We start from the raw sequence: 26,151 nt of genomic DNA, 5'->3' as shown, positions 1-26,151 counted from the left end.
TTTGAAAGTATTCAAGTCTCTTAATGTGCTTATGCTGAAATGAGCCATGTACAGTTCTGTGTCACTGAAGTGTATCAGATTTGGACTTGTGCTTTCTGATGTTATATACGTACGAATACTGATGGACATACTGCAGGGTGGGAGCTGTTTATAATTGCCTAGCAACTAATGACGCTTGTGTAAAAACAAAACAAGTAACCTACTCTTATCAGTTCTTCTATTAGAGACTTTAGGATACAAATGTTTGTTTTGAAAGCATCTTCTGTAAGGCAAGAATTGAAAAAAAAGACTGTCTTAGGCTTAAAAATATTGTGCCAAGGTTATTATTAGTTTTAATGAAAATAGACATCTAAATTGATTGTGAAATAAGTGATACGCTCATCTCTTGAGTTTGAGCAGTGAATCATGATCATAGATGACAAACTTTTAACTATTGGGACGTGGAGAAAAGGTACCATTGAAAGCTAAATACCACAATTATACATGCATGACTGACATTTCAAAGTAATGTGTTAGTAGTATTGTGTGAGATGGTCACATGAAAAAGATCATGAGGTTGTGAACAGGATTATGATCATGCTTATCATGCTTTAGTCATGAATTTCCTGATGGGCACATTTTAGTCTGAATTGTGCTGGTTTAAATGGGAATAGTTTTGCTTTGATTATTCTGGTTATATTACCGTTACGTGGCAAAGGGGAAAGGTATCTTACCTTCAAATGTAGTATGCATTCATTAACTGAATTTGCTTACAGCTAAGATGGTGGTTTTGGTACTGAGAAACAGAACAGTTAAAGAAAGAATAAACAACTAAAGAATTACAGTACGCTGTATGCGCTTACATACTCCTGCGCCATGCAGACAAGCATGTATACACGTCTTTCTCTCAGGGCTTTCATCTATCTTGAGTACATCTGTACTGCTTACTTCAGCCCTTGAACCCGCTCTTTACATTGAATAACATTCCACATTGTAAATCCTCATTTAATGAAAATCAGTGTATTCTTATAGAAACGGGGAGGTCTGCTGATCTGTAATCAGCCACGTGCCCCTTTACGTACTGCCAAGTATTCTGCTTACAGGGATGACACAAATCATAGAGCCCAGGTCTTCCAGCCTGCGCGGAAAAGAGCACAGGTCTTTATCTGACTGCTTTGGAATGAGTTTCCAGATAGTTGTGCGGTCTGAGGGTTGGCTCAGTCCAGTGATTCTTGGATAGAGCTTTGTAACCTGTTTCTTTCCGCTCCATCAGCAGCAACTTCTGTGCTTAACCATTTCCTCAGAGGAGAGTGGAAGGGCTTCTGGAAGGCATTTTGGGATGCTTTTAGTGTTTCTTGTTTAATCCCACTGTTAAATAGCTTCTGTGAGTGAAAGAAAAGACTGCACGGAAGTCTTCTCAATAAATTTTGGGGGTGTGTTCATCCTGCGAAGTTCTGAAAATGTTTGTCAGAGCCCTGAACTCAGACTGCAGTGATTACAAACTCCTAATAGAAGAGCTGGTTATGTAGGTGTAATGTAAATGATTACCTGTGTATCTTTCTGATGTTCCTGGGATCTTTTTTGATACAGATTGTTCCAGTTGACATACCCTGCTAGTCTTACATCTGTTACTAGGTTAAAAGAAGATTCTGCTCTCTCTTTTTTTTTCTTTTTTAAAGCATTTAAGTTTCCAGAAGGTGAATTTTCATCTTCTATATTTATAGAAGTTTATGGAAGAAAACATTTTCTCTAATTTAATGTTTTAACTCATTAATTTGCTATATAAAGGTACGAAAAGGAAGCCCTTTCCTATTTTCAGTTCTGTTATCTCTCAACCTGTTGCAGTTATAGATTCTTGTATGATGCGTGTGCCTGTACAGTAATGTGATTCCAAGTGCTTAAATGCAAAGCATCAAGCTAATATTTTAAGAAATTAAAATGGATACGAAATGGTGTGGTTTGTTGTAAAGCAGTTTTCTGCGTTTCACTTTCACAGAATACAGCATCAGGGCTAGAGAAGAACGAGCGCATACGCCATTTGTTGTGTGAAACTCCATCTCATTCTAGGAGAGTTTGATCAGCTCTAGTTGAGGTGCACACAGGGAGCAAAGATTGCTTTTGGTGTAAAACAGGCTCCAAGTATACCTGATGTATTTGCCTAATACTTTGCTAGGTTGTCTTGACAGTATATGGATGTATAAAAATCAGGGTGGATGGATTCCTGTTCTTATCCTTTGTCAGCTCTCATTTCTTCCTCAATCATCTTGAATATATAAGTAGTTGTGTGTAAAAAGCCTACTTCTGTGCTTATTATATTTATTTTTACTTTTTAGTCAGCAAAATGTTTAAATAATTTGGAAGCTCCATGCTTCTTTCTTCTTTTCGTATGTTCCTTTCTTGATGGGAGGGTGTCACAGAATTGTAGGGGTCAAAAGGGACCTCTAGACATCGTCCAGGCCAGCCCCACACAGCAGCTCACGCAGGAAAGCATGCAGGCAGGTTTTGATGATCTCCAAAGAAGACTCCACCACCTTTCCAGCAGCCTGCTCCAGCACTCTGTCACCCTCACAATGAAGATGTTCTTCCTTACATTCTTATGGAAATTCCTGTGCTGCAGTCCGTGCCTGTTACATGCATCTAGAAGAAATGCTGTAAATAGTACACAATTTACTTTGTCTTGTACCAAGGGGTACAATTAAGTGTTATTAGAAAGCTTTGATAGTGCTTGAATGATGGCTTTAACATCTCTATTAGAGAATATTCTCTGCACAGAATAAGTCTCTAGAACTTAGACATCACAAGATGTAGTTCTTGGTTTGTTCTTCAGCTTTTTAGTTTAATTTCATTGCCAAATGTGTGTCTCTTTCTTAAAGTTTCTTTTGTAATAATTATTCAAATATTTGGTTGTGGGTTTTTTTTTTTTGTTAGCAGATTTTAGAAAATATTTTGTGAAGGTAATTAATTGTTTCCAAATCTGAATACACATTAAATCTTATATTGGGTCTTCATTATTACCTGATGTTGAACATTGTTTCTTACATTTGATACAAGGTAGCAGATGACATTGCTTTGATGTTGTAATTTCTGAAGAACAGTGCAAACTCTGTGTGTGTCTGCGTAATGGTATTTTTCAAGTTGTGTGGAGGGACATACTTTTATATGAAATAGAACCTGATTTTTAAACAAACGTCCACATAGATATTTGAGATCAGTTAATTTATCTAAGTAAAACATACTAAAAAGAGAACAAAATCCATTAGGAATACTATGACATTGGTTAATGAGAACTTGTTTTGAAATCACTGTTCACTGATGTAAGTTAGGAGTTGTGCAGTGTGTGTTTATTGGAAGCAATTCAGCTGCACGTGAAAGAGCAAAGAATACTTGAGTGTTTGTATAATCACGATGTTATAATCACAATATAATTGTGTATAATCAATAGATATCAAGTTGTTGTAATCGCAATATAATTGTATAATCAACAGATATCAAGATGTTATAATCGCAATATAATCAAGAGAATTAGGCAAAGTAAACAACGATCACAAAAGAGAATAAGTGGAAGAGCTTACCCTTCGGCTGAGCTCACCAGAAAACACCAAGAGAGGTGATCTCTAGAAGAGATCCTTCCCCTCTGGTAGCCAGCTCTTAAATAGGTCTAGGAGGGGTGCAGCCTGGCTCCACCCCTTCTGGCAGCACAGGTGAATTGCCTTCACCTGTGCTCCTCTGGCTGACTCATGGCTCACCTCAGATGATCAATCAGAGGTTCAGGCCGTGACTCAGCAGTTCCCATACAGTGTTCAACTCTATTATTTTCCCATCATCGCCATAAATAAGAAAATACAGACCGCAGTGTTATTTTGAGTGTTTTTATTCTTTAACTTGTGCCTTACTGAGATTTCTCAGTATTATCAGTTACCACAGGCACAGATGCTCCTGAAAACAGAAGCAGGAAAGTTCTGTTCTGACTGACTGTAAACGCTGAACTTGTAGCTTATAACTGCCTTCTGTAAGCGTGGCGTATGAGACTACGGATCTGAAATGCACAGAGCTTGTCTTCTCACTGTTGAATAAGAAGTGTATTAATACAGTATCTGAAGTCAAAAATTGTTATTAACTGTTAATGCTAATATCTAAAAAGATTTGAGTCATTCTGTTGGTGCAAATAAGTACTGGGACGATTATAATCCTGAGACTGTTTTTACACCTAACTGCCTCCTTTTGTGTTTCTTGTAGGAAACAGAGATGAAGGTACACATGCACACAAAATTTTGCATCGTTTGTTTGCTGACATTTATCTTTCATCAGTGCAATCATTGCCATAAAGATGGACGTGACCGTGGTCCTGAGGAGGGACACGAAGACCACCATAACTGCTATCAGATCTCAGAGACACCCTACCACCAGACTGCGGGATCGGAATCCATGCCGAGTAAATTTTCAACATCGGAAGCTGAAAAGGAACAGAAATACTACATTGAAAAAATCTTTGATCGTTACGGTGAAAATGGAAGATTATCCTTTTTTGGCCTGGAGAAACTGTTAACGAGCCTTGGTTTAGGAGAAGTAAAAGTAGTAGTGATAAATCATGATGATATTGGCCACGATCATGTTTCTCACCTATATGCTTTAGAAGTACAGGAAGGAAAGCATTTGCACACTCATAACCATCCTCATAGCCACTCCGATTCAGAAAACCAAACCGTGGTTGGTATGGCTGAAAAGAAAAATCATAAATGTAACTCTGAGAGAGATGCAGTAGTGTCATCTATAAAAGGTGATGGTAAACGTATTCACGACCAGAGTCACCATCACCATCATCACCACCCTCATCCGCATCATCATCTCGACCATAACGGTACGCATCATTCTCGTAATGATTCAGTTACTCACAGTGATCACGGAGAGCAGAATCACGGGCCTTCCACAGAAACCAACACGACCCAGGATCAGCGTGAAAGAAAACAGCGGAAACAGAAGAAGAAACGAAAGAAAATTAGTGAGACTTCAGGAGATAATACTCAAGACTGTCCTCCGAACCATCACCTAGGTGATCAGTGTGAGCACAATCGTGTTCATAAACACGATCATGTACACGATGCGTCTCACTTTCATGCGCACCATCGTGAGCACAGTGGCGATCTTTCCACTAATCACGGACATCAGGATTCCAGCCTGGGTACTGAGGATGGGCATCACCATACCAGCAAGCGAGAGGCACCTTGTAAGCACACAGGTGTAAGAAAACACACTATTTCAGCACGTGGTCATAAGGATCGTAATGAAGACGAACGCGATTGTGAAGAGGTGAGTATGAAATGGAGAACTGGTAGGTCGGCTTTTGCTGTTATTAAGTACGACTTGAAGATGCTTACCCACAAATGAAGCAGAATGAACTGTTCTGCCTTCCCGTCATCCGTCTTTTTCAGGTTATATTGCCCACTTGTCTCCGTTTAAAGGGTGAGGACGTACTTAAAGCATTCTAATGTACCTTGTTTGCAAGTGGTGGTTGTAGTTATTGTTTGTTTTTTTCCTCCAATATTCAGGAGTACATCTTTTTTTTTTTTTTTTTTTTTTTCATTATTGTGCTTTTTGGACTTTCTGAATCGGAGACTATTTACATTTTTGGAAGCTGCGCAGAGACTTTTTCCCAAGATAAGAATGCGTATTTTCCAACGTGCTTGTTTCTTTGTTCTGAAAGATTGTGAAGCACTATAGATGCAACTTCTGTTGTACTGCACATGGTGTAAGCTCTTTCTCCCATTACTCTTTTCAGCATCTGCTATTTTGTCCAGGTCCATAAATTCACTGTCCCTGTCCCCTCACAGTTTACAGCATGAGCAGGACGGTTTGACTACATGGTTTTAACTATAGCAGTATAAAAAGGGATGGAGTGAGTGACGAGTTAGTTTTTAACGTTAATTGCAAAGGGAAGCTCTAAACACAAGAGCGTTAATGGCTGAAAGAGAAGTATTAGGAAACCTGGCTTGGATTGATTTATGTTCTGTTCCTTTCTTCTTGCTCTTTGTTTACTGCTTGTACTGTAACTGTTAGAAGGAAAATTTGCTTTCACTGACATTTATCAAAAATTACATAAACATTTGGGGACTGAGTTGTATAATCTGACAGTTTGTTCCTCTTCAAAACTGCTTAAATCAGCTGAGGCTGATTGAGCACTGATGGAACATTTTGGACCAGAGTTTTTCATTGCTGTGTGTGTTTTGAAATCATGTGCTATGTTTTCCACAACTGTAGGGTTGTTTTTTTGTTTTTTTTTGTTTTTTTGTTTTTTGTTTTTTTTTAGTGAAATGGTTGCTTTTGTATTTAATTTGTTTGTACCGTTTGCTTGCAGTGCTTAAATGTTACTCAGCTGCTACGACGCTACGGTCTGGAAACTAGCTCTCAAATATCTCCTGAATTTTTTATATATATGTGTCCTGCTCTGCTATACCAGATTGACAGAAGGCTTTGTATTGTACATTACGATGAGCTTGAAGATCTTGTGAAAAGTAAAACTGCATCAATTGAGAGCGAAGATAAAACAGGCGCTTCAGGTAGGTGTGTCATATCCAAAGCCTTCTGTTTTGTTTTTTTTTGTTTTTTGCATTGTGAATTTTAACTTTTGTTCAAAGTTTGAAGCATCGTTCAGTTTAGCATTGACTGCAGAGTGAAGTAAAGTTTAGAAGATATTTGGGACAGTACACGCCATTAAGTCAGTAGACAAAGCATAATTTTTGGTAGCCTCGTAGCTTCTCCAAAGGAACTGTGACTCTGGGAAATATCCACTAAATTGAGTTGCCCAGACCCTGTCCAAGCTGGCCTTGACCTCCAGGGATGAGGCATCTACACTAGCTTCTCTGAGCTACCCGTTCCAGGTAGCACTTCTGGAGATCAGCATATCCTCCCACAGTTTGGGTTCTTTACATCATTTAAAATTTTACAACTTGCTTTTAGAGAGGCTGAGATGGTCCATGCATTTGTCCATAAGCTGAAAAGTTGCAGTTACATCGGCCTTAACTTTATTATTAAATTCGGTTTGCCTATATTAGTTTAGGAGCAGGGGACACTGCCTTTATCAGTACATTTTCCAGAAGATCCAATTAAAAGTGTTTTTTAAGCTTGTTATACAGAAATCTCCTATAGTGACACAGTATCTTGTTAACTATTAAAAGATTGCTGGAAACTGAATGTCCTGTGTGTTTTATATGGCCGCAGATCGTTTGTTTGTGGGTAGTCTCACCGTAGTAAGAGTTGACCCTTGTCCTGCCCTGCTGCCAAGAGGATTTGTGGAACAGCGTTAAGCATTTACTGCCAGTTGAAATATGGAAAAGATGGATAAAACTGTCATGTTGTACATGTTTTGAATCAATTTAATTGTGAAGTTTGTACGGCTGAGTGCTTCTTTTTAAAGTAATGCTTTTTCTTTCTTTGTAATGAGCAGGAGAGTTGATGAGCAGCTGAACTTGGAGGTCCTGTAAAATTTTAAGAGACTTAATTTGCAAAATAAGTGAACCTTATTGTGAACAGTAACATGCCATGGTATCTGGTGTTTTGCATATGAGCAACATTAGCCAGTTAGTGGTGAAAACGTGTGGGTTTTTAACTTACTAATTCAGCTTTGAAAACAGTCGCTCACCTCTGAAGTAGGTCAACCTGATGAGATAGTGATAAATCCTGTAATCTAACAGTGTCACATAGGCAATGTTTCTAAGTATAAGGAGACTTCACGTGCTGTAATGACATTCACTTAAGTAAGGAAGCGAATCATAAAATAACAAATCTTACCTAGTTGTGATGGTTTTATATTTTTTGTTTTTTTCGGGTTTCAGTATTCCACATCAAAACATCATGTAGTGTACTGGGCATTAAAGTGTTAATGCCCCAATTCCAGGTAGCTATCCCTGTACATTACAGAAGTCATGGGATCTGGCCCTTCTGGGTGGGGAGAGGTCTCTTACTGTCTGGTAGTGGGTGCTGGAGGGTGCTTTCCTAACCGTTCCCAGCTTTTCAGGTTTGGCTTGGTCCCGGGAACTCCCTCTCCCATCTTGTCTGATTTATTAGTCTCAATTTCAATTAAATTGTATTATATTGTGTTATCTTGTATTCCAGTATCATAGTAAAATAAGTTTTCCTCCATAGATTGTTGCTGCTGTTCTTTTCCTCCCTTCCTTACTTCCCATTTTGTGGGGCTGCGGTGGGGGGGGAAGGGCAGGGGCCTACTGCCCCCCTGTCACGGGCATAGATTGATCTAGTCAACTCTGTGACCCTAGTGCTTGAGGACTGTGGAAGGGGTGCTTGCCCCGGCTTGTATAAACATTCTTTACTCCATACTTGGCAAAGTTAGGAATATGCAGGCCATTTTTTAAACACAAGATGCTTGTGCTTCTCTTTAGTTTTAATTAAAAGCTTTCCAAATGTGTAATAGACTAGTGCTGATTCTGTTTGCTCATATTAACTCATAAGATTTTCACTAGGTCTCACAGTGCAGTTATCTAGAGCAAAGTAATTTAATTAAATGATGACCAAAAATTGTGAAACCGTGCTGAGCTTTGTGGTAGGTGCAGTAACAGTTACTGCAGATAATTCTTAAATGTCTTCTGTTACAGAGGTTTCAAAGTCTTCTAGGAGTTTTCATAGTGTACCCATTGGAAGAGGTTGCATCCTTGTAAATAGAGCATTCCTACAGAACTTGCATACAGGGAATGTATGCCTACTATGAATCAAACTAATCTCTTCGATTAATCAACTTCTAGGCACCTAAGAGAGGAGCAGGCAGAGGGCTGTATGATGTGTGTTCTTCTTCCCCTCTGCCTTCTCCTCACAGCCCCATCTGTTCTGCAGCCATCCAGAGGCCACGTGGATGTCCGACTGCTGATGTGCAGCCAGTCAGAGAGGTAGATCCTTGTATGTGCTGTACCTAGTGCCGCTTTTTATTTCATTATAGGTTTTTAGCTGGAATCTAAATCTGGATCAAGAATGAGTAAGCGGATGCATTTTTCGGATTGGGAAAGCAAATCTGTTTGCCACATCTGAAAAGCACTGTGGTTTTCCTAAATTATATAATTATTTGAGCATATACATTGCTGCAGTTACTGGACAAACTGAGGTATTTTTTTTTTCCTAAGTTCAGTACACATAGATCTTAAGATCTGCTTTTGTCATTTGGTTGACCAAACAGATTGATGCCACGCTGCATGCTTAATTCTGTCCTTGGGCCTGAAGTTGTAGCAGCTCATTCTTTGCATGAATGGCAGAATTGCCATATATATTGGCAAAGGTCTTTTAAGTTTGCTTATGTCTGTGCATTTACAGAGTAAAACTGTGCACATCTGAAGTGAAACAAGATCATTTTGAGAGTGTAATTGCCCCAGTTTGTCTGTCGGTACAATAATATATACCAGAACGAGAATCTAGCCCCTCGCTAAAGGAGCAGCACAGAGAACTGATACAAATAAACACCGAGCAATTTTTTTTTAAAGCTAGGGATCAGTTAGAGCTGCTGTTGAAAAGTATTTCAGATCGTGCTTGCCCTGTAAATCTGCCTGTGCAGATGCCAGCATTCCCTTGGAGCCGACCATTCCCTGAGTCCAATAAAGCCGCAATGGAGCCTTTCTTAAAGGTTGCGGATAGCTAGCCTTTCTCACCTTTCTGTCTTTTTATTCTGTTTTAATTTACAAATAGCTGTGCAGTATGGTGCGGAGCATCCAAGCAAGCTTTGTTTGCTTCCTGCTGTTTGAACAGAGGTCCCTTCCCGGGGAAGTCGTTGGATCAGCTCTTTCTTGTTTTCTCCACAAGCATTTTATAAGGCAGAACATAATCGCTTCACTTCGTTGACTGAGCTTTAAATAGTATTCCTGAGACTGTTACGCACCAAGGTCTTTTATTACTTATGAGCTTTTGCAGTGCTTGTAATATTGCGTATTAGTTCTACTTCCATAATGTTTTAGTGTTTTGGTCACTACGGCTGTTTTGGAATCTTTTGATGTAATTTTGTTCAGAGTTACTAACAGCCCTTTCATCTCAAGATGTAGCTTTATCAAAATCATTTTGTATGTGCATGTAACTGCAGGCTCATACCCTGCTTTTGTAGGTAGTTATTTTTGTGTGACTTGAAAGCAAACTTGTGGTGACAATTTTGGATCTGTACGGCTTGTAAGAGTTTTAGTAGCTGCATTGATGGTTTCTGAAAGCCGATGGCTGAAGTCTGAGAGGGGCAGAGAGTCTGCATTCTCATTCTCATGTGCCTCATCTTAATCATGGTGCCACGTTTAGATACTGTATCGTTCATAAAAGCATGTGAGCCCTTTAGAGAGTGTTTGCGAAAGCTACACTGTAACAGATGAAACTTCAGCCAGTTCACATCATCTCCATTTCTGGTGTCTGTGGAAGGCTGTTTAAGGCCAGGTCATTTAACGTGGCACCTAACATCGTAACACCTATGTCTAGATTGGAGATTCAGTTTCATGCTGAACGGCTGTAATTTTAATTTGGGCAACTTGAATATGTACTTTGTGATTCAGTATTGAGTTTCATCTTCACTCCTCCCTTACTTGTCCCTGTCTCTTTCAGTAGGGCTTGTTTGTTGAGTGCACATGATGGAAGTGCTCTGGCGATGAATCGAGGTTGTATAGCGACGGTATTTTTGTTTGCAGGGTCTCGCTTCCACCTCTGAATTCCTGTTTTCTGACTTCCTGTTCTTCAGTTCCGCATCTGATTGCACCACTTGCTTTTTCACCAATTCCTGTTTTCTTCACACTGTCCATTCCAGTAGATAACACATGCTTTCCAGAGCTTTTTCCAGTCAGTTTCTTCTAGTGGATATGCTCTTAAACGTTTGCATTTCTATTGGGTTGTTTCCTTTTCTGCACTGTCATGGGACACGTGCATACTTTGTATGAATGAATATCCCAAAATAAAATTTAGAACAGCAAGTGGTGTTTAAACAGGCAGGCTGCAGCAGCCAGGGTTTTAGTGGCAAAACCTTGCTAAATCTGGTCTGTTGCACTTTTAGTGTAAATGGAGTTCTTGGGCCTACGACTGCTAGCTTATATATTTCATTGAGCAGCTGCAATATTATACTCCCTCTGTTCTTCTCCTGTTCCCTCACCCATTTCCCGAGGTGTTCGACCCTGCTTGGTCAAGAGCAAGCAGACCTTCACAAACACAAAGGAAGTCATATCCTGCACCTAACTAACAGAGATGCTAATGCTTTTACACTCAAAATTTGCTAACTTGCCTTAAAGTTCACAAACTAACAACAATTAGAATTAAGAATTAAGCTAGTGAGAAAACTGGAAGTACCTGAAACATTTAAGCATTTATTCCTTGAGAGGAATATTTTGAAAGTATAACTAGAGGAAATTGCCTTCTCAAAACTTCTCAGTCCAAGCAGTTAACATTTATACAATGGGAGCCTGTAGTGAAAATTTGTGGAGAGCCATATTTTTCCTTGCTCCGTGTCACTGTAATACGTTACTCTCCATAATGACACTGATGGTTTTCTTCTGCAACCTTATTTACTATATATACGTGACTCTTAGTTTAATAAAGTTAATTGTAAATTTGTTTCATTTTGTAAGCACACTTATTTTATGTGTATTGCTGTGTTGTCATTGAGAAGAGGCAACTCAATATTAATATTGCTGCCACTGACTATTCTTATCTTTGGGGCTATGGGACTGTGAAACTTAAGAACTGTGCTGTTGGAATCAAGCAGCTTTTATTGTTTTTTGAGCTGTTTGTGATGGGACAAAAAAGAAAGCATTGTGTTAGGGTGAGATACTTATTGCAAGGGGCACGTTGCCTTGTTCATAGGCTCTGTTTCGTGCCTAATTCCTTCTTTTCTGCGTCGTAAGGAAACTTGCACGTCTCCACCTCACTGGGTTGTGCTGATTTTAACTTGCCCATTACCACTTTTTCTTGTAATGACAACAAAAAAATGCGTTCTGGTTTTGTTTTTTAGTGGCAAGCGCATTCATCTCTTTAACTCTTATTTTAGCATTTGTTAACTCTCTTTTTGTGAGTAAAAATATGTGCTTCAAAGCACCGGATGAGGAGCGCAGTGTGTAGCTGAACGTTATTTCTACCAAAAGGGAGAAGTATTTGCTCCGATTTAAATTTCTGTAAGAATCTTGTGAAAACCGGATGTTAAATGTGAATTAGTGTCTGAAAAGTCATAGTAAGTTAAGAAAAATAGCTGAGATTTTTTTGTTTCAGCATGAAATCGTTTGCTTTTTGTGATTCATTAGTGGGCTGCAGAGCTAAGCTGGGAACTTAAGTCAGAAGGAGTAGATGGACTGTTGTTCTCGGCTGATTGCATTCTGATGGTTTTTTTTGCGTTGTGATCTAGTCTGCGTTATTTTTGTTGTGGATTCCAGTGCTCTCTTGTATTTTTCAGCACCTTTAGGTTAAAGGAGAGTCACCTTGTTAAGAGATAGTTTAAAGTCTTTAATCAGACTTACAAGTTTTAGAAGTATTGTTCTGATAACCTCTCTGTATCCATTTCTTCCCACAGCCTGGGTTTGTGGTATCATCTCTATCACCGTCATTAGCCTGCTTTCCTTGCTAGGTGTGATCTTGATTCCCATCATTAACCAATGGTGCTTCAAATTTCTTCTAACTTTCTTGGTAGCTCTGGCTGTAGGAACAATGAGCGGAGACGCTCTACTCCATCTGTTGCCACATGTAAGTATTGCTTTTCTTACATTTTATTCTCATTTAAGTGCACATATAATTTACATATGCTTGACAAGTATTGACACAGAAACGTTCCTTGATGCAGAAGTGAATTGTCTTAGGTACGTTCTGAGACAGTGTTGGAGTCTTGACATTTAAACAAAGCAGGTTTCTTTTAAAAAAAAAAAAAACAACAACAACAGCAAAAAACAAATATAACTGTTGTTGTATGTTCATAGCCAAACTTCTTTCAGAATGTTTCTAAAAACACCTGAGACCAACAAGATTATTTTAAACTTAGCAGCGTTACTGTATCTTGCCAATTGGTACTTCCGTATCGGTGCCACCCAAAAGTATTTCAGGGGATTCAGCTTCCTGCTTACTAGCTAGCTTCTGGGGAGAGAATAACTTCTCACTCGGTCGAGAAACTGCCCAAGCTCCTCGGAAGGTAAGCGTGTTTTCATTCGTGACAGTTGATGTAATTCTTAAAATAGGAGGTATTTCCTATATTGTTAGTTATCTTTATCCTTTCAACAAGAAGATTAATGTTTTCTTTGTGTGAACTTAAGTACAGATTTTGTTTGTTGTTGTTGTATTCCAAAACTGACTTAAGACTGTAACTAATTGGAATAGTTAAAAATGTGAGGTTTAGTTCTTACTGAGAGGGCAGCAGCTGTAATTTGTGTGATGTTCTCTGATGTTTTTTCATCACAGTGACAGAAAAAAGCTGGAGAGATGTTTTTGTTGGTTTTTTTTTTCACCTTGTTTGAAAATTAACCAGAAGAATATTAAAGTAATGAATAGTCTAACAAAAATTTTCTGTGGTAAGATGCATTTGTCTGAAAAGAATCTTCCACAGCATCATTAATGCTGCTTTTGGGGCGAGGTTGCACACTTTGCCTTCTAAGTTTCGAGCCGTTTCAGTCCCCAGTTGCACCAAGTCACCCTGTGCTCTTACTTGCTTTGTAGTCACATGGAGGCCACAATCACAGTCACCACCACGGCCCAGGCCACATTCATGAACACAAGCATTCTCATCGACATGCCCATGGACATGGAGTAGAGAACGAAGGCTTTCTCCAAGAAAATGATCCAGTATTGAAAGGTCTTGTAGCACTCGGAGGCATTTATGTTTTGTTCATCATTGAACACTGTATAAGAATGTACAAGCATTACAATAAACAAAAGGTACGTGGAAAAACTGCACGCTAATATAAAAATATTTCAGCTTCTGAGCGTTGAGAGAATTGTCTGTGTGATGACCGAGCGCGTGCTGCTAATCTGTGTCGTTTGATTTCACGTGAGGAAACGTGATAAAAAAGGCTGCGTTTAGGATAAGGTAATCTGAGAAGACAACATAGGAACCAAATGGGGGAAGTATCATCTTTTCAGCCAGTTACATTTGGAAGTACACCTAAGCAGAAGAAATTACAGCTCTTTCTCTGGCACGCTATTGTTTCTTTGCGAAAATAGGAAAGGAAGTACATACAGAAGAAATGATAGCAGAGGAAGGCACTTGTCAGGCAGCTGACAGGAAACTTAACTGTATACTGCCAGCTGAGGGTGCCAGTGTAACAGAGAGGTTCACATCAGGAAATGCCAAAAAATTATAGACGCATTAGGTAAAGAAGTAAGCTGTATTCATGATAGTAGAATAAGAAGAGAGTCGGTACTTGAGGGCCTATGTGACAATCCATTGATATTCAAATAGTGAAAGATCTACGTTGTTTTTGCAGTCATTACAAATTTTTATCACATTTGCTTCCATCGTTTGACTTTGAGGAGAAAATGAGCTGTAACGGTTGCTCCCAAAAAGAGTGAGCGAAGATATCAACTTCTCCAGTTCGGTATCAAACTTGCTGCCTCAGCTGAACGGGTAGCAGATGACTTTCTGTGTCGGAGAAAGCATACCTTGTGATAAAATGATAAAAGCTGTTAGGTTGCGTGCCTCATCTTTGAGGTTAAATAGTTAAATCCCTTGGGCTGTTTTGGCAAATCCGTGTTGGCTGTCATACGGGCTGCAGGCAGGAAAGTAGCAAGCTGTTATCTAATGGAAAATATGAGGAAGTTGTAGGAGTAGATGACTTAAAATTGAACAGAATAGGGGCTGTTCTTGCTATGTGCTTGTTGTCTGGAACAAAGCAAGTACGATGAGTCTGCGTACGTGTGTTTCTTGGCTGTTAGAGCATTCTTTGTCATATTGTACTCTGTTCAAAAAGTGAAATTGTGTGTCTTTTCTAAGATTTTTTGACAGTATTTCAATTTAGTTTATTTCCACCAATGTCCCTCTATAAATCAGACATTAAATCTTTCCTGTTGCAGAGTAAGCAGAAATGGTGCAAGAATAAGCAGAGTGAAGAATCGCCAATTGGAAGGAAACTTTCAGATCAGAAACTAAATAATAGACCAGATGCTGACTGGCTTCAGCTCAAACCCCTTGCAGGTAGGCATTTATTTTTAGTGTTTTTTTCTGACTGCGAGATTCGAAGAAATGACAAGTAACTTCCAGCATGTAGCATGTCACCTCTTGTGCAGTTGCACTGCTGTTATGTAAATCGTTAATAAGACTTATTAGGCTTTCCCTGCACTGTGTATTTTGTTTTTCTTAGATCTGAGAGTGCCGCAAATGCTTCCTGATATGCCCTGCAAGGTTCTCGGACTTCTGAGGCAGTGAGGGTTTTGGGTGGCTGTGATTCTTTAGTTCTGGGAGGAGTTCTCTGGTTAAGGTAGCTCAGCCCTGGTGAAAACTAACACGCATGACCAGAAGGAGCATAATCGGTTACACTTGAGAGGTTCCAGTTTCTGACCAGTTACTGTTTGGCTGAGAAGGCCAAGTAAAAATAACTTCTTTTGATAAACATAATGGAGAGTCTCGGATATTTCTCAGGTATCCGAAACAACTTTCACGTATTGTTGGTTTATGACAATCATACTGCTCATGTAGTAGGCACCCATACAGGATGCCGTAGCACCTGTCTTGAAGGGATGAGAGAAAGGGAAGAGCTTTGCTTCATCAACTTCCCGTTCTGTTGCCAGTGTGACTGCTGAAACTCACGTCCTGAAGAAGAATCCATGTGCTTTGTTTGTACAAATGCAGTTTGTTCATTTGAGTGGTTCCAAGAAGGAAATGTTAGGTCTGCAGCCTTTTTCATTCAAGCAACTAAAAATGAGATTTGGAGGATTGGCATAGAAAAGAAAGACTTTTTAACTATGAGCGTGGTGATACACACGTTTGAAATGTGTTCAATTTCTTTCAATGAACAGTCGGAGGAGTATTGCTTCTACTGGCACAGTTTTATAGCGCTGTTCCTCTGAAAGTACATTCAGTAAACAATTTGCAGTAAAGCTAGCGAAACCCTCTGCTAAACTTGAATTTGGACTGCAGCACATTGGTACGGTCCTGGCAACTGTCCTTACCCAGTGTTGAACCGTATAGTTTGTCAGTAGCAGAATTACAAGTACGGTCTGTCAGGCTAAAACTGTGGATGCTGTAAATGCTGTATATGCAAATTGCTGAAAGATAGGGTAATTACACTGGTATATTTACTTTTGGCAGAACATTGACCGCACTGTTATTAGATTGGGCTGAGTTAAAACACAGTTTTTGCTTGCGCAAAGCAGTTAAATTCTTAGCTCAGTGTTGCAGTAGGTGCTGGCAATACTTTAATTAGGAGTTAACGCGATGTTTCTCTCCTCTGACTTCAATGTAGGAGCAGATGACTCTGTTCTATCTGAAGACAGACTTAATGAAACCGAACTGACCGACTTAGATGGCCAGCTGGAATCCCCTCCTAAAAACTTCTTGTCAGTAGAAGAGGAGAACAACGTGCACCATTCTCACAACGATGTCTTACGTGCTGCTCAAGAACACGATCTTCATGATTTAGAGTATGACAGCCATGGCGAAGATAAGATGATAGCTAGAAAACACAGTCACCCCTGGCATCACAAACACTCCCATCATTCCCACGGCCACTGTCATTCTGGAAAAGACCTGAAAGATACAGGGATAGCTAATATTGCTTGGATGGTAATCATGGGAGATGGCATTCACAACTTCAGCGACGGCTTAGCAATAGGTAAACAAAACCGCTGAGCGTTTCTCAGCAGTTTCCTACCTCAAGTAACTTGGGTAGTGTTTTACAAGGGATCACAGGGAAAATTTCCCTGTCTCCTGTGGCTACCGACACTGTTAAATCATTGCGAGCATTAAAAGGTCATCGGTTCTGATAATCTTGGCTCTATTGTCTGTTTCCACTGAGATTACTATATTGCTATCAGCAACAGTAGCGATCTCTGTCAAATTGATATAGGCACAGAGAAAACTCGTTAGGGATTGAGGAATACCTGAAATGCACGTTGCTTGTTTGGGTTTCAGTATTTTCCTTAGAGTAAGAAACGAGAAATTATTTAGAATTGTATTTGCTTAGGATTTTACATATTTGCAATAATATTTTTTTGTTATTAACAGTACGTACGCAGTATTTGTAATTAATGTACTGGGAGTCCGGTTGTTGTGTCATTCTTCCTCCTATGCAAAAAAAAAAAAAAAAAAAAAAAAAAAAAAAAAAAAAAAAAAAAAAACCAACTAAGCAAAGTATTACTTTTCCTTACAGTTAATGTAGATATATTTCTAGCCAAATGTATAAGAAATTAAACTATTGAACAGGCAAATTAGAACAGTTACAAATCTCACTAGCTTGTTAAGTCAACGTTGATACATATAAACCTCTAAATGTGATTGTTTTCTCTTATATTTTGATTTATTTATTTCAGTAAGGTAGATGCAAAGAGCATGTGGAGTTGTGAACTCCTTGCAGAAGGGATGTATTTACCTCCTTGCCTGTTTTCAAGGAGAAGAAATAAACTAATCAGACATATTTTGAGTTAACGACAAATTCTTCTATAGTATAGTATCTCCGCTTCTTTTCGAACAGTTTTGAACTAAAATAACTGCGTAACAAATCCTGTTCTATTTTAAATGCATAAGACATTTTGGCAGTAGCTTCTGAGGGCTAACGGGATCGTTCTGCCAGGTATTGAGAGCTTCACTGTTTTAAAACTCCATTTCTAAACACTTCTGCATCAAATCGAAACGGCTGAATATGGAGTACACTGTGGATTTTAGAAATGCTCATATAAATCTTTTTAATATATCACCTTAGAAGAAATGCATAGGTTTCTAAGGGAAGTTTGTTTTCTCTCCGTCTTAAGTTTGTGCCTTCATTTTTTCTGTTTGGCCTGCTCACTGCAAGCTCTCCTTGTACCTTTTCACTTCTGAAGTGCAGAAGTTTATTGTCAGTTTTCTCACCTCTGAATGATTTAAGGTACAAACTTCAAGTCAGTTGAATTAAATTAATATATGCAAACATTACTTTAAAAAAGTCTCACGCAAATGTTTTTCTTCTTATTGTTTCCCAAGTTAGGCTTGTTTGTGTTGCTGATACTGCATTAAGAATAGGCATTAAAGAACTGTTGCACGTTAGATGGAATTTGCGAACCAGAAGACTGTTGCTCTTGTGCCTTTTTAATTACCCAGTGAGCTTGAAACGTCCCAAGCGCGTGAAGTGGTGCCGTTTTCCCCTTTGGCCTTTCTGTCTCTGTTTCATGTTTCTCTTCTTTCAGGTTTTGCTATTCGGTTGAACTAGTAATAATGTACATGCACAGCGTTAATGCACACCAGGGTACTTGCAGTATAATCAAAAAGTATTAGTGTGCGTGTTTTAAGAAAAGGTGGCGAGTCTGTTGAATAAATTTGCTGATCTGAGGATAGTAACTATCTGGGAACTGCTGAATCACGGCCTAAACCTCTGATTGATCACCTGAGGTGAGCAATGAGTCACCCAGGAGAGCACAGGTGAAGGCAATTCACCTGTGCTGCCAGAAGGGGTGGAGCCTGGCTCCACCTCTCCTAGACCCATTTAAGGCCTGACTGCCAGTGGGGAAGGATCTTTTCTGGAGATCCCCTTCTCTGGAGTTTCATAGAGAGCACAGGATACACGTAAGCGTTCTATCTGTTCTCTTTTGGTATAATAACTGCTTAGCCAAACACTGTGGTATATTTCATAATTATAACCTCTGTACATTCATTGATGCTATAGTAACATAGCGTTTGTAACTTTTTTTTCTTTTTCCTTTCAGGAGCAGCTTTTAGTGCTGGTCTGACGGGAGGGATTAGTACCTCTATAGCAGTATTTTGTCACGAGCTGCCCCATGAATTAGGTAACGAATTTTATAAAACCAGTACTTTGTACAAAAAAAGGCTGAATGAATGTGTGTGTGTGTAAATTCTGTTGTGACACTCCTCCCAGTAGCAGCTGGATAGGTGCAGTTGCAGCGAGGGTGACCGGACCTTTGCAGAGTGATTGAGCAGTATTGTTTCAGCATACGTAATGAGACTGTCGAGATGTGTTTGGCAGGCATCTAGCAATAGCGTTCTGTGAAGTATTTTCAGGATGCTCACAAGGGTATTCGGGAGTACAGAGGGTACATTTTTTTTCTGTTACACCTCTGCCATTTTGTGCAGAGGCTATTGCGTTGTCTTCAAAAATGTTATATAGCATATGACGTATTACAGAAAATTAAATGATTAAGTAGAAGTCTTTGTGTAGATGTCCAGATGTACCAATTATCACCGAGTCCGGTCGATTTGAATGGCTATTTGGCTAAAGCCTGTAAGCATCGTTGCTGGTGCGTTTGACTCTTGTCTGTAACTAAGGCATTTTTTCTCGGGTGCTAGCTTATCATGATGCATCAGCCACAAGGTACATCACGTGAAATATGAGCGCATCCCAAGATTTACAAAAGAGCAGCTCGAGAGAGGAGCTCTCAGCTTTTTTTTTTTTTTGTCCGTAGCCTGAACTGGTGCCAGATTAATGTGATGAATCGTTACCTTTAAATAGTATTTTAAGCAAGGTGTTGCTGCACACAGAGGTGTTACTAGAGTTTGTGTGTCCTGCTGTCCAGTCTTCTTTTGAGCCCCTCTAGCGTAGAATCGTAGAGTGATAGAACGGTCTGGGTTGAAAAGGACCACAATGATCATCTTGTTTCGACCCCCCTGCTACTCTCCTCCCAGCCACCAGACCGGGCTGCCCAGAGCCACATCCAGCCTGGCCTTGAATGCCTCCAGGAATGGGGGGTCTGCAACCTCCTCAGGCGTCCTGATGTAGCACTTGACCACGCTTTGTGTGAAAAACGTCCTCCTAGTATCTAACCTAAAGCTCCCCTGTCTCAGTTTAAAACCATTCCTCCTTGTCCTATCACTATCCACCCATGTGGATATGTGTGATCCTCCAGATCACAAATGTTACCGCAGCGTGATCGCTGCAGCGTTTTAGTTGGGCAATGCCTTGCGTTGCTGAAACTTAGCTACTTGCTGTCTAGAGTACTGGTACTAAACCACTGTATTTTTGTCTTCAGGTGATTTTGCTGTGCTTCTTAAAGCTGGTATGACAGTAAAGCAAGCTATTGTGTACAACCTGCTGTCCGCCATGATGGCTTACGTAGGCATGCTGATCGGCACAGCAGTGGGACAGTACGCGAATAACATCACCTTGTGGATCTTTGCAGTCACTGCAGGCATGTTTCTCTATGTGGCGTTGGTCGATATGGTAAGGCGATTTTGATTTTTCTGTTTCCCTGGTGCAAAGCAAAGCAGCTGACACTGAAAATTCCTCTCCCCTGTGGCCAGCGGCTCCAAATTCCTTGTCAGTTTTCTCTGCCTTGCTGGTATCCTTGAAGCATTAGTGAAGACAGCTGAAAGAGAGCGTTTGGTTTCTACTGAATTTCCTGGTATCAGCAGGATCTGTCTCGCTTAGCAAGCTTACCTCTGCCATTACTGCCACGCTGGGCTCAGGAAACTGAGTGTCAGTGGGGCTGCCGGCTTCTCACCTTTAAACTCAGCTTTGGTTACGGAGGTCTGCGATAGTCCCGCTTCCGTTAGAACCTTTAGGACCAGGACTCGTGAAAGCTGATGGTCACTGTATTTTTTTCTGTCTATGTTAAGGCAGCCAAAAATGGGCTATCTCTTTTGTTATAGAGAGCTTTAATTTGTCAATATGCCCCAGTGTTGAAGTTGCTATTATAAATTAAGTCGGTCAGTCCTTTTCAGGTCTCGCTGAGGCGAATGGCTGCATAGTAGAGAATAACTCCTCGTGTAAATATAGATGTTCTGCAGTAGCCTATAGTTACTGGCTACCAGCTAGTTTCCTGTAAGTTATATGCTCATATTTTTTTCCTTCATGTACTTTGACTGAAGACAGGATGTATAAAGGAAGGCAGTATTTTCATTCTGCAGTATTTTTATTCTTGGTCCATTTCCTTAGGCACACTAGCATTCAATATAGTCTGACTCTAAAGAAGAGCAGGAGTGCCTCTGTGTGATACACCTGAAACCGTACCAAGTTCGTGTTCTTACGACTCCTTAATCTGCCTTCCTCCCTAAGTCCCTGTCTTCTGACACCTAATAGGAACGGAATTTAATTGTTTTGCAGTTCAGCTGAGGCCCGCTAAGGGGCGACTGACCTTCTGGTATTCTTGTGTATGATGGAAGTTCATCTGATGAGCTATATTTCTGTATTGCTAAAATATAGTTTTCTCCTAGTTGAGAGGAGGGAGAACCTGAACTGAACTCAGGAAATCTTAAATCCTTAAGGCTCTCCATGACCTTCTGCTGTCACTTATGTGGAGATCACTTTTGAATTCTGTTCTTACTGGAAAATTATATGTATTTCATACTTTATATTATGTATTTATGAATTAATTACATATATAATTTATAATATATATTATATAGTTTTATAACATACGTATTTTATTTTAAAAAATGTCGTGTTCTTTGTTTCTCACATCTCTGCAAGAAACTATAAATTTTCAACTGCGAGACATGTTCGTATTGACAGGACTAGTCTTAATGCCCGGTCTCTGAAATCAGTCGTATGGGGAGCCTATAAATTTAGAAGTTCAGTAGTCTGTAGCAGAGAAGAGATTTTCATACCGGTGTGTATTTTTTTTTTTGTACGTTGAAATTTTCGGTGGATCAAATTGCCAGTTTATGTATCTTTGTGAAATACGATAAGGCAAGACCAAACAGGCAGTATATTAATCTTAGCTGATCTGGTGGTCTGATTATTTGTTTATGTTTGTTGTACCGTACTCAGATATTTGGAATAACCAGAACAGTTATAGCCTATTTTATGAAGAGCTACAATAGAGACTTATGCTCTTTACTGACTGAAGTTTCTGTTTGATCTATGTAATGTTTTGTTTTATTCTCGAAATGGTCTACAAAGAAATGAATTGACAAAAAGGTCAAGAAAGTAAACGAAAGAAATCCTTTCAGTTATTTTTGTCTTGCCTGGGTGGTCCTGTAAGGCGCTGCGGAAGATTTATTTTCACATCTTCCACATCTGTATTTATTTAGCGCTTTTGTCAGTACTATTTGATGTTTTCTTTGTAGCTGAGGAGCAGGCACAGCTTTCAGAACTTTCTATAGTCGTCTGTGAAATTCCTCCTGAATTACCTGTGGCATGCATGATGAACCTCACTGTTCTCAGACGCGTGTGAATATACATAAGGCATATAACAAGACAAAGGGCTGAGTTAATTGACCGAGTCTTTAGAGCCACGTGGCTAGCTTTAATTGAGGAAACAAACTTGAAAGAGCAGACTGAAAGGATACTAGACTGGCCCTTGATACTGGAATTTCAGCTAGGTGTGCGATCCAGGAAGAGCTGTAGAAGCATCCGCTGGAGAAGAGTGTTCACTTTGTCTAGTGAATACATGATGTGTTTGAGACCGTTTTTCTAAAATACAGTGGTTGTGTCTAGTTTTATGTATGTATTGTGGCTTCTTTCTATAACTGAAACCTCAACTGCTTATTCTTCATCGATAAGTATCGTCTTGTAAATTTGTCAGTGATTTCACCTCTGTATTATGTAATAACCTTTTTTTCATTGGATTTCTTTTTAGCTTCCGGAAATGCTTCACGGAGACGGAGATAACGAAGAGCACGGTTATTGTCCGGTGGGGCAGTTCATTCTGCAGAATCTAGGCCTGCTTCTTGGATTTGCCATCATGCTGGTGATTGCCCTCTACGAAGATAAAATTGTGCTTAACATCCAGTTTTGACCATATCCCGGGTTTTGCTGTGGATACGCTGTTATTACTGTACGGCTTTGAGTCTGCACTGTTTCACTGTATGCACATAGCTTAGAGGAAAAGCAGCGGCTTGCACTACTTACGCAAGTACATCCCATTCATTTCTGTATGTGTTACCTGCTGCATTTTTCCAATTCAAATCAGATGAGATGACCGAACGCATCTTCTAAACTCCATTAAGTGGCAATTGGGAAATAGTAAATTCCAGAAATAAATGCCAAGTTCAGTGTGCTGCTTGCTTATATTAAAAAAAGACAGCGAAGGATGTACACGCTTGGGGAAAAAAGCATTTCTTACATTGTTTACCAGAGCCCTGAAAATTTTACAGCTGAAAATCGTACCTATGCAAGGAACCTGAGTATACTTGCAGCACTGCACAAGTCTTAAGCAGCAGGCATATATATATGTATATATATGTATGTATCTTATTCTATCTCTGCGTATGCACGCGTACGCGTGCATAGTGCTGGTTCCTCTGCAAAGTGGTGACTTGAACTATTAAATCTTAACAACAATAGATGAGTGGAAACCACTGTGCTGTCTTAAATTTTAGGAAAAAAAGAAGGCCAAAACTGTAAGGTGCACTCCCTCATTTTAACTTCATGTGTAAGAAGGCAGGCCGTTGCAATATACGCCGCAAAGTGCTAGGATGTCCTGTCGAGGATCACTTTGACGATGCTTTCCTGACTAAAATTTGATGTTTGTTCTTAGATATTAGTAGGAAAATGCAAACTGCAGTAGAATTAGCGCTAGCTTGGGGAAATCCCCGACGTTGGAGTTATTGAGCTATTCCTGGTTCTTTTCTACAGATGTTAAACATGTACAGATGCTAAACATGTGCCACTTGCAGCATAAACTACTGAAGAATTGTGGCTGTGAATGTGTGCAAACTCTTAATTTCATGGAGAATCAGTATGGGATTTTTTCTTTAACAGTTATTTTGGAATGTTTTCTCCTAGGTTGAAGTACAACAAACATGCTAGTTACGGAACGTGGGCACAAAAGTTAAAATATGCAATGTGCATGTAGGGTTACTTATTGTACTCTGTTTCTATAGTGCCTCAATATCAGTCGTTGTGGCACCAACCATTTCTGTGGTTGAGACTAAGAAGATTTCTACTTCCAGCGTGAATTAGTTGGTTTGTATGATTTTTTTTAAAGGATTTTGGTATTTGATTATTAAAAAGCGAATGCAGTAGATGGGTCGTAGGCCTAATTTGGAAGGATAGACCGAAAGATTTTGGCCTTGACATGCTGGGAGCATGTGCCGGATCAGATTTTGCTGAGACGGTTATTCTGCCAGACAGGAGCGAGTTCTTCTTGTACTCATTATCTCATTGAGGAGAAACATGCTGAGTTCTTGAGGAGCCCGAGTCGATTCTGTAGTTCCACTCGTAATCATGGAAGTAGCCTTTTCCAGAACCTCCAGTTTGCCACCTCCTTTGTGTAGGCCAGGTAAGCTGTTGCTGGACTGCGTGCTGTAAGTTTTGTTTCGGTCTGCTCGCTGCCAGGGTAGCTGCTGAAACAGATGCTAACAGCTAAAAAAGGAGCACCAGCTGGTATCTGCATTCCATTTCAAGTTTGTGCGTTTCTCGTGGCGTGTTAGTTTCTGAAGCTTCATCAGTCAGTTCAGTTTTCAACAGAAGCAGCTTGTGTATTGTCAAGGTGTCGGTTGGGTCTCACTAGTATTTCTTCCTAATGCAGTATCGAGGCACAGTATTAAGGGTCCATTCGAAAGAATAGCGCAGTTTCTTCGGTAAAGAAGCCAAAACATGGAGTTTAGACACACGGCCACGTGATGCTGAGAACTCGTCGGTTCGTTAGTTTTCCTCTTCAAAAACATTTACCGTCGGACCCTGATTAGCAAGTGTAGTGTTATTAGCTTCGGTTTGCTGAAACTGTGCAGTGCAAAGATGCTAGGTGACACTTCCTTTACCCGGTGCTCACCGTACATCCCTGAGTACGGTTTTCAAAGAGACTTGAGTCACGGGGTAATTACTGAGGATCTTAGCTTCGATAACTTACGTTGCCTATGTATTGAACTGACCCTTAATTTTAACTTTTTGTTAACTCTGTCGAGTGTAAAGGGGGCCTTGTGGTCTAACTGAAGTTTTTGTCAATTTTTTTTTTTTTTTAAGTAAGTTTATTTCTTTTAATACGTTTCAAATGAAAAATCGTTTATTTCAGGTAGTATATTTACTTTTGTATTAGTTAGAGTATGGTTTTAGCTTCATACACTGCCCACGTAGGAAAATATTCAACTTTCTTTTGAGACCGTCTTCAGACAAGGGAAAATACGATCTCTCAAGGCAGGTACTGGATTTTTTTCATTAAATACGTATGTTGCTTGTCTTTCATTTTGTGATTATTTATTACAACTTACCAAGGGCAGTGTAACACCGTGACTTTTCCACCAGGACTGAAATTCAAATCGTTCTCATGTACAGTTTTAAGTCACGTTACAGCCGATCTGAATTCCACTACATTTCCGCTTGGTTTGTACATTCCACTCTGCCGAATCCAGAGTCTCATCTAACTTTTATTTGTTGGAGGGCGTGTTATTTGTATATTAAAATGCTGTCACTGTGTGACATCCCATATGAATTTTGATGTAGATCACATTGCACTCGATCTGCTGTGATTACGCTTAGAAATACTGTTGTTGCTAGATGCAGTGTGATTATTTTTTTTTTTTTTTTTGAATAAAAAAAATCCCCTCCTGTCAATGATTGAGTCTATGGTTTCTAATGTGATTATGGTCCTATATGATACAGCTTAGCTATCAGTCTTTTTGTTATCATTATTTTTTTTTTTAATTTTATAAAGCTGGAAAAGGTCAAATGCTGTACTGTTCATTGTCAACAGTGTTGTGTTCATTTTTATGTACGTTCCTTATAAATAAGGAGCCTTCAAAAAAAATAAAATTATTAAAGGAGCAGATGTGCTTGTTGGCTTTCATGAGGTTTTACTGCACAATCTTGTATTTTATACGTCACAAATTGCAACGTGCAAAATGTTTTTCACTTTTTCATGAATACTTTCATACGTATTGATACTATGGACATTCAGAACCGACACGCGTTCCTCACGGGGGATCTAGGAAAGGAACCCTCAATAATGGCGGTAAGTTCACGAATTAAGCTGACATAATAACGCCACCCCCCGTTTGATCCAGTGTTCTTGCGGTTTATCGGAAGGAAGGGTCATCGCAATGACAAAGTTGGTGGAATGGCCGGTGGTTGACAGGATTCCTCTTCTTTCGCTAGTCTTGTACACTGGAGCCAGGTAACTGGGTCGTTGTGGAATGTCTGCTTTCTTACAGGGCTTTAACCATATCTG

The 26,151-nt window shown here is 39.6% G+C and overlaps 2 protein-coding genes across 11 annotated transcripts in view; one reads left to right on the top strand and one right to left on the bottom strand.

Moving 5' to 3' along the window:
- Positions 1 to 25,512, top strand: part of SLC39A10 (solute carrier family 39 member 10) — a 114,203-nt gene extending 88,691 nt beyond the window's left edge. For 4 of the 6 annotated variants that reach the window (XM_048952366.1, XM_048952364.1, XM_048952363.1 and 1 more), the window contains exons 2-10: positions 4,216 to 5,286; positions 6,332 to 6,533; positions 12,494 to 12,663; positions 13,624 to 13,842; positions 14,977 to 15,097; positions 16,365 to 16,733; positions 18,796 to 18,876; positions 20,074 to 20,264; positions 22,624 to 25,512. In XM_048952366.1, the coding sequence (XP_048808323.1) occupies positions 4,225 to 5,286; positions 6,332 to 6,533; positions 12,494 to 12,663; positions 13,624 to 13,842; positions 14,977 to 15,097; positions 16,365 to 16,733; positions 18,796 to 18,876; positions 20,074 to 20,264; positions 22,624 to 22,782 (2,574 nt within the window). In that variant the 5' untranslated portion in view covers positions 4,216 to 4,224 and the 3' untranslated portion in view covers positions 22,783 to 25,512. Of the gene's footprint in view, positions 1 to 4,215; positions 5,287 to 6,331; positions 6,534 to 12,493; positions 12,664 to 13,623; positions 13,843 to 14,976; positions 15,098 to 16,364; positions 16,734 to 18,795; positions 18,877 to 20,073; positions 20,265 to 20,344; positions 22,597 to 22,623 lie in introns of those variants that run through there. The other 2 variants (XM_048952369.1, XM_048952367.1) reach the window with 2 other exon arrangements.
- The window catches only part of DNAH7 (dynein axonemal heavy chain 7), a 96,575-nt gene continuing 95,916 nt past the window's right edge, over positions 25,493 to 26,151 (bottom strand). For all 5 annotated transcript variants that reach the window (XM_048952357.1, XM_048952359.1, XM_048952361.1 and 2 more), the window contains one exon: positions 25,493 to 26,148. In XM_048952357.1, coding sequence (XP_048808314.1) covers positions 25,942 to 26,148 — 207 coding nt within the window. In that variant the 3' untranslated portion in view covers positions 25,493 to 25,941. The remainder of the gene's footprint in view (positions 26,149 to 26,151) is intronic.

The sequence above is a fragment of the Lagopus muta genome, chromosome 8 (genome assembly GCF_023343835.1).
Source record: "Lagopus muta isolate bLagMut1 chromosome 8, bLagMut1 primary, whole genome shotgun sequence".
NCBI classification, from domain to species: Eukaryota; Metazoa; Chordata; class Aves; order Galliformes; family Phasianidae; genus Lagopus; species Lagopus muta.
The sequence above is the reverse complement of the archived record's forward strand: the minus strand, read 5'-3'. Positions and strand labels throughout refer to the sequence as shown.